Source organism: Antrostomus carolinensis, unplaced genomic scaffold (genome assembly GCF_000700745.2).
Source record: "Antrostomus carolinensis isolate BGI_N321 unplaced genomic scaffold, ASM70074v2 scaffold28978, whole genome shotgun sequence".
NCBI lineage: Eukaryota > Metazoa > Chordata > Aves > Caprimulgiformes > Caprimulgidae > Antrostomus > Antrostomus carolinensis.
The window spans coordinates 1-7333 of NW_010335442.1; the positions used below are offsets into that span (position 1 = coordinate 1).

The 7333-nt window shown below is 60.4% G+C and overlaps 1 protein-coding gene across 1 annotated transcript; it reads left to right on the forward strand.

Annotated features, from left to right (window-relative positions):
• The first annotated feature begins 1561 nt into the window (after positions 1-1561).
• Positions 1562-6269, forward strand: LYPLA2 (lysophospholipase 2). Its single transcript, XM_010174556.1, has 9 exons — positions 1562-1663; positions 2456-2487; positions 3162-3227; positions 4007-4054; positions 4253-4323; positions 4596-4669; positions 4839-4940; positions 5379-5555; positions 5784-6269. Exons 1-9 carry the CDS (start codon positions 1586-1588, stop codon positions 5832-5834), a joined length of 699 nt encoding a protein of 232 aa, XP_010172858.1. The 5' UTR covers positions 1562-1585; the 3' UTR covers positions 5835-6269.
• Positions 6270-7333: the final 1064 nt, after the last annotated feature.

The window sequence follows — 7333 nt, forward strand, 5'->3', positions numbered from 1 at the left end:
CGTGGGTCTCCCACCCCCGGCATCGCTCTGGAGCTGCCGCTGGAACGGCACGAGGGGTCCCGGGTCCCGAGCAAGTCGCTGGTTTTGTGCGTTTCGGGGTTTTTATGGAGTCACAGCCCCGTTCTCGGGGCTTTACCCACCCCGGGGTGTGTTTGGGGCACGCAGGTGCCTGTTCACAGCGGTGGAACCCCCTGTAGATACCCCAGGAGTGGGGCAGAGTCACCCCAGAGGAATCGGGGTGTCCACGGGGGGGTCCGGGACCCTCCCAACCTCCCCTTTCCCTGAGGTTTCTGTGGATAAAGCAGAACCACCCGCCCGTGGCTGCTCAGGGAGCTCCGTTCAGCGTCTCCACCCGGCATGGGAGATGCTTTTATTTATTTATGGCTCTTTTTGGCAGGAATTTTGGCAGGTGCTGGTGGTTTTTTTCCCCTCTCACTGGTTGTTTTGACCCTGGAGTACACACGAGCACGTGGGCTGTGGGTTGTGGTGTCTGTGAGGTTCCTCAGACCCAGGGAGATGTTTGTTCCTGGTGTGTTTTTATTTGAGTCGGGGAAATAACTGAGGAGCAGTTGGTGAAACGAGTTGAGCAGGTCTTGGCCAGGCCAGGCTGGTGGGGAAGGCGGCTGTTTCTGTGGGGTAAGGTCGTCTCTTGGGATATCGGGAGTTTGGGGGGGTTCAGGTCATCCCAAAACCTTCTGGGGATGCTGCTGGAGATGTGCAAGCTCAAGCAGACCGTGGGGGTCTCATCTTGCTCCTGGCAGTGGCTGGGAGATGATGGCAGCGCTGTTAACGAGCTCTGATCTAATTAGTCCCGGGCAGTAAGCAAGGGTTGGGGCTTGTCACGTGAGGCACCGTAATTTGGGTGATTTATACCAGACTGGGGACAAAACACCATCGACTGACACCGGGTCTGAGGGTGGTGTCGTGGGGGCTGCCAGAGCCACCCGCCTCGCAGGTGACCAGGATCCGGGCCTGGCTGGCTGCCCGGCGGGAGGGACTGGGGGGGTTCTGGGAGGGCTGGGTCCCCTGGTTTATCCCTAAACAGCTCCATAAAAGAGGGCTGGAGCTTTTATTGGTGCTGTAAAGCCGGCGCTGCTGCCTGCCGAGGGCCGGCGTTTCCTGCTTGCCCGTCGGAGCAGATGTGGGTCGGGGTCGGGCTTTCCCTCGGCCCCGCGGGCAGCCGGGAGGGGATGCTGGGGGGATGCTGAGGGGATGCTGCCCAGCCACCCTCTGCCCACGTCGTTACAGTCACACAAATAACTTTGGCTTTGAGGTGTAACAGAAAGAGATAATTCTAACACTTCCAACGCCCCGCGCGCGGATCCCCGCTCACACCCATCTGGTGCTGCGATGTGGGAAGCGGTTGCTGCTGCTTCCTGGCTCTCTGGTGCTGCCAGGCCAGGGACGGAGTGGGGCTGTCCCCAGGGCTTCAACATCAAAGCCTTCCTATAGTCTTTAATTTTCCCCCAAATAGCTGATCCCTCTGGAGCAAATAGTTGGTGAGGAGGAGGAGGGAGGGTTATTTTCCTGCCTTACTTTTGTCCCTTTGTCCTGCAGGTGCCAGTGTCCGAGTCCCTCTCAGTGTATGTGTGGTAACAACATGTCTGTCCCCCTCCTCGCTGACGCAGTGACTGTCTCAGGGGCAGAGCGGGAGACTGCCGCGGTAAGGGCCGGATCCCTCCTGCCTCACCTGCTTCCTCCCTTTTAGCAGCGTTGCAGATGTGGAGCTGCTTCCCTGGGGTTCAGAGGAGCCGTGAGCTGAGCCTGTTATCCCTGGGCTCTTCACTTGTACATCACGGGGTATCAAAGGGGACGCAGGACCAGTGAGGTCTGGTCTTGCTGGGGAAAAGTATTTGTCTTTTGGGCTGGGCTGGTTGTTTCTGGTGCTCAGTCCAGCATAGAAGCACAGGCACAGCCTTCCAGCTAGCTTAGATCCGCAGGGAAGTCAGTGGGAGTTGGATCTGATTTGATTGTTTAAGGTTTTAAAAGTAAATCTCCCAAAGAAAATCCTCTGTTGTTCCCCGGTGCCCCCCAGGCTGCCTTCCCTCTGCTCCAGCCTTGGATGAAAAGCCTGTAGGGATGGGTTTAGTGAGTCCCTGCCAAGCTCAGCCTCCGCTCAGCGTGATGCCACACAGCCTGGCAGGACGATCCATCGCTCCCTGGCCCGGTGCTACGCTGGGCAGCCGAGGGATCGACAACGTCCCCGAACCTGTCGGTGCCAGCACCAGCAGGCTCTGTGGCTGGGTGACGATGATGTGCCTGTGCCACCCATCCGTCACACTCAAAGCTGCAGGGATGTGTCACTGGCATCGGTTAATTTCTGCCTGTTTGAGGCTCCTCTAGTTAGTGACTAAGTGGCCTTTTGCCGCTTCCCTGCGAGCCCAGCCCTGCCTCTCTCCCCGAGCACTGCCTGTCACACCGGCCAATTCTTTTGTTTTTCTGCTTAATTTAACAGGTCATTTTTTTACACGGCCTTGGAGACACGGGGTGAGTATTCCTGGAGCTGGCTCTGCCTGTGACGTGTGGTTTGCTGAACACAAGCCTGGGTCTGGCCGTTTGCTGCGAGCACTGGTGCTGCTCTCCCCAGGGGCAGCTCCGAGATGTGTCTGGGGGCTTTGAGCTCGGGCCGGGAGCCGTGTCTGCGCCACACTCGCAGGGAATTGCTGGCCAGCAGATGTCTGTGCTTGAATATTTATGATCCCAGCAGCCTGGCAGCCCCCCGCCTCCTGCGGGTTTGATTTTCTGCTTTCTTTAAGGCAAGCAGATAAGCACTGCGGCTTTTCTAGTCCTTGGGAGTTGGGTTGTGTTTACGTGAGCGCGTCTTCTCTAATGTGCAAGGCCACCTTCGAGGCCAGCCTGAGATACAGCAGTAAGAAAAGGCTTCTCCCTGCACAGGAGATTCTCCCTCCTGCCTTGCTGATAGCAGCTCCCCTGCCTCCAGCGGCGGGGCTTTGTCCTGCCGCAGAGGAGATCGGTGCCGGGGATTCACGGTGGGATTCAGGCTGCTGGAGTGGGCAGGACCTGGTGTAACAATGCTGGGGCAGGGGGTCAGCAGCCTTGGAGAAAAACTGTCCTTGAGGGAAATCCCTCAACCTCACCAGCATCCTCCAAAACACTAAGGCAAGCCTGGAACTCCCTCCTCTCCTCTCCTCTCTCCCCAGGCACAGCTGGGCTGACGCTCTCTCCTCCATCCGCCTCCCCTACGTGAAATACATTTGCCCTCACGCGTAAGTGCCGTCCTTGCTTCAGGAAGGGCCTTCCTTGGGGGGCCTGGGTGGGCTGTGATGCTTCTGCCTGCTTCCCAGACTGTGTGGGGAGGTGACCTGTGACCTGACCTTCCCGCGGGGCTGTGCAGTGAGGCTGGCTCTCCTGCTGTGGCCACTTCATTCAGGGCCCCAGCCCTGACATTTTCTGCCTGCAGGGAAAGTGGTTCCCCACAGAGTTGATCAGCACAGGAGCTGCTGCTCTGAGTCTGTTTTCTCCCCTGTCCTGTCCTCTGCCTCTCCCCAATGGCTGCAGTGAAAGCCAAAAGCACTGGAGCTCCTTCCCTGTCCCCCTGGTCAGGCAGGAAAAAGGAAGAAAGGGAAGGAAATGCTCCCTGATGTGTTGAGAGCAGCCCTGGCAGGAGGGCACTCACCAGGCTGGGCGAGCTCCCCCGCGGCAGCGTCCCCGGCAGCAGGGCCTTGGCTTCCCAGTGTCCCATCTCAGCTGCTCCATCAGCATCTCCTGGCTCAGCAGCAGCAAACAGGAGAGGGACGCAGGTGCTCTCCTCCCCAGCCGGGCTGCTTGGCAACGCCCTGGAGCTGCCAGCTCAGCCAGGATCTGCTCAGAGCTCATAGATGATCCCTGGGGTCACCTTGCAGCCCCCAGGCTGAGTCTGGTGTCACCAACCTGCTGTTGTCCCTTGGGAGAGGTGTCCTGCAGCTGCGGGCAGGAGGGCTGGTCACCCTGCTCCCCTTGGCCTGGCTTCTCTTGCACTAAACCACCCAAACTGTTTTCTCCACAGGCCCCGGATCCCAGTGACCCTCAACATGAAGATGGTTATGCCCTCCTGGTCAGTGCTCTGGGCGGCAGGGGTGTGGGTGGGACCCTTTTGAGGGTGTATTTTGGGGAGTAAGGGGGATGGAGGGACTGAAGAGCCAAAATCCACTGCCCTGTAGGAGTCAGGGGAAGGGCAGAGCACACCCAGCTCCCACCTCCCCACACCCTGGGTGCCAGGAGAGGTTTGTGGTGACTCTGCCTTTTCTCCCAGGTTTGATCTGATGGGGTTGACTCCAGATGCACCTGAGGATGAAGCTGGGATCAAGAAAGCTGCAGAAAACAGTAAGAAACTTTGGGGAGGGGGAAGTGCTGAGCTCCTGGGCACCTCTCCCTCACTGGGACAGGAGCAGATGTCTTCCTTCCACCTCTCCTTCCTTTTTCTTTTCTTCTCTGATCCCAGCCCACTTTCTCCCTGGCTGAAGCCAAGTGCATTCAGTCCCTCTGGCACCTGCTTCTCCCCGAGGTTCTGAGTGTCCTGTGGGCACCCCCAGGCCTCGGGTGCTGCTCTTCACCCTCCCCTCCTTCCACTGACCCATTTCTCTGTCTTCTTCCAGTCAAAGCAATTATTGAGCATGAGATGAAGAACGGGATCCCACCCAACCGCATCATCCTGGGGGGCTTCTCACAGGTGAGCTGAGCTGCGGGGGGCTGAGGTGGAGCAGGATGAGTGTTGGGTTCCTTCTTCCCCTTCCAAAGACACCCCTCAAAGGGAACATCCATGGCAGGGAGGTGGGTGGGTGCCCCAGGACTGTGGATCCCCCTCAGTGGCACTAACAGACCTTCCTCATGTGCTGCAGGGCGGTGCCTTGTCGCTGTACACGGCTCTCACCTGCCAGCACCAGCTGGCTGGCATCGTGGCGCTCAGCTGCTGGCTCCCGCTGCACAAGGCCTTCCCGCAGGTACCCCACACCGCTGCTGCTCCGTGTGTCCGCGGGGAGGGTCGGTCTGGGGGGAGGATTTTCCCATCTGGAGTTCGCTGCAGTGTGTGACTGGGGCTGCTGGAGGCACGAGGTGCCTGTGGTGGGGGCTTAATCCCACACCCTGACTCCTGGGGCCTTGGGGGGGTGAGGGCACTGGAGAAATTGGGGCTCTGCTCCTGATCTGGTGTGGGGATCTGTGAGCTGATCTGCTCCCCAAGCCTCGTGCTCACCGGGCAGCAGCTTGGTCCTGCTGGCAGCAAAGGTGTTTGGTGGCTGCGTGAGCAGCTCTCCCACATCCCTCTTCAGCAGGGGAGCTGTCAGGGGATGTGTGTGGGGACGCAGATAAAGCCCCTGCCCCATTCCCCGCTGGGGATCCCCTCTCCTGGGCACCCCTGAGCTCTTCCTTCCTCGCTGCAGGCGGCGAATAACGGCGTGAACAAGGACATTGCCATCCTGCAGTGCCACGGGGAGATGGACCCCATGATCCCCGTCCGCTTCGGGGCCCTCACTGCCGAGAAGCTGAAATCTGTCGTCACTCCCACCAAGGTCCAGTTCAAAACCTACCCCGGCGTGATGCACAGTTCCTGTCCTCAGGTCAGTGCCTCGGGACAGAGAGAGGGGATGGGGGTCTCAGAACCTGGTCTTGCCTTGGGGACCGACCCCAGCACGGTGGGTCGGGGACCTCGCTGAGCCCAGAACACACAGGATGTGTTTACTCCCCGATTTGCTCCGGGGTGGCTGCACAGTCCTCGTGTCCCCACACTTGGGACGATGCACGGCCCTTGGGGAGCCCTGGAGTGACGGGCTCTGCGCTCTCCGCAGGAGATGATGGCGGTGAAGGAGTTCATCGAGAAGCTGCTGCCCCGGATCTAAGCGGAGCCAATCGAGACTGTTGCAGGGAAGGACGCCGAGGTCGCAGCCGCTGATCTTTTCCCCTGTGACCCCCGTCCGCTGCAAACGGAAGCCATGGCACCCCACTGCACCTCCCGCTGCACCCCCGGCCCCTGCCTCTCCCCGTCTCCTCGCACCGCGTCCTCTCCGGCTGGGGATGCCCCTCGGAGCTGAGACTGGAGCTGTCTAAGGCGAGTCTTGGAGGGGCCTTTTCTCTCCTCCTCTTGCTCTGAGGTTTTCTGTGGAGGTCACCATCCCCTCGCCTCCCCGTTCAGACACCGCGGTGTGTGGGTCTGGCATGGCACGGGCGAGGGTTTTTTGTTGGATTTAGGTTTTTTGGGGTTTTTTTTGTAACAGTATTAGGGGTGGGACGTGTCCCCGTGCAGTGGGAGGAGCGGTGCGGGCACAGGGCAGGGCTGGGGCACCCTCCAGAGTCCTCCTGGGCTCAGAGCAGCCCCTGCTCCTCCTCTGCCCTTGGCCCATGCTCTCTGCAGTGGCTCTCAGCTCCCACTCAGGGGACTCACGGGTTTTCAATCAGAGCTCAGGAACCCGGGACTCTCCTGCAAACACCTCAAGGCCCCAGGGAGAGGTTCTGCTCTGGGCTGGTACCGCCAAAGGCTGCCCCATCTCCCCGGGGCCGGCAGAAAGGCGTCCGCCTGGCCCCTGCCCGCACACGCACACTCCCCGCTGGGCTCGTCCCGTGCTCCAGCAGCCTCAGCCCTTGGCTTGGGGCAGCTCTGCTCCTCTCCTGATAATCACCTCCTTCCTCCTCCTCCTCCTCCTCTTGTTGCTTTTACAATCTCTTCCTCAGCCCGGCGGGGAGTCTCAGAATTCTCTACACCCTCAGAGCCCCAAAGCGCTGCCAGCACCTGAATGGCTTTGCCATGGAGCCCACCTGGGGCTGGCCCGGTCCTGAACGTCTCTCTTGCTGCTACTTCTCCTTCCTTTGGACTCGGGCTGGCTCAGAGAGGGAGAGGAGAGGTGAGGAGAGGCCCCCAGCCCCAGGGATGGCTCCTGACGCAGCGAGAGGCAGCAGGGTTGCTCCATCATCTCACCAGCATCTAACGCCCGGGTGCCGCTGCGCCCCGTCTTGTGGGGCAGCACAGGGGTCTCTGTGCTCCCCAGGGCGAGGGCTGCGGGCTCTGTTGGCCTTTTTGGGTACAATCACAGGTTTCCCTGGGGGCACAGGTTCCCCGAATGTCTCCTCCACAGGTGGGCTCCTGGCCACCCCTTCCCCTCCCAGTGGGCCGAGGGCACTTGCTGTTGAGCAGCGCTGCCCTTCTCCTCGCCTCTCCTCCATGGGCTGAGCCCGCAGCACTGCTGGGCCCTTCCAGGCTGGAGCTGTACATGTCTTTTACAGAAACAAACCCACCACAAAACCTGCCATAACACAGCCTCGGGGCTGTCACTCCCTCCCGCGGGCTCCAGCTCCGTGTGGGGCGATGCCCTGTCTGGCCCCTCACCCCACGGAGCCTCTGCTC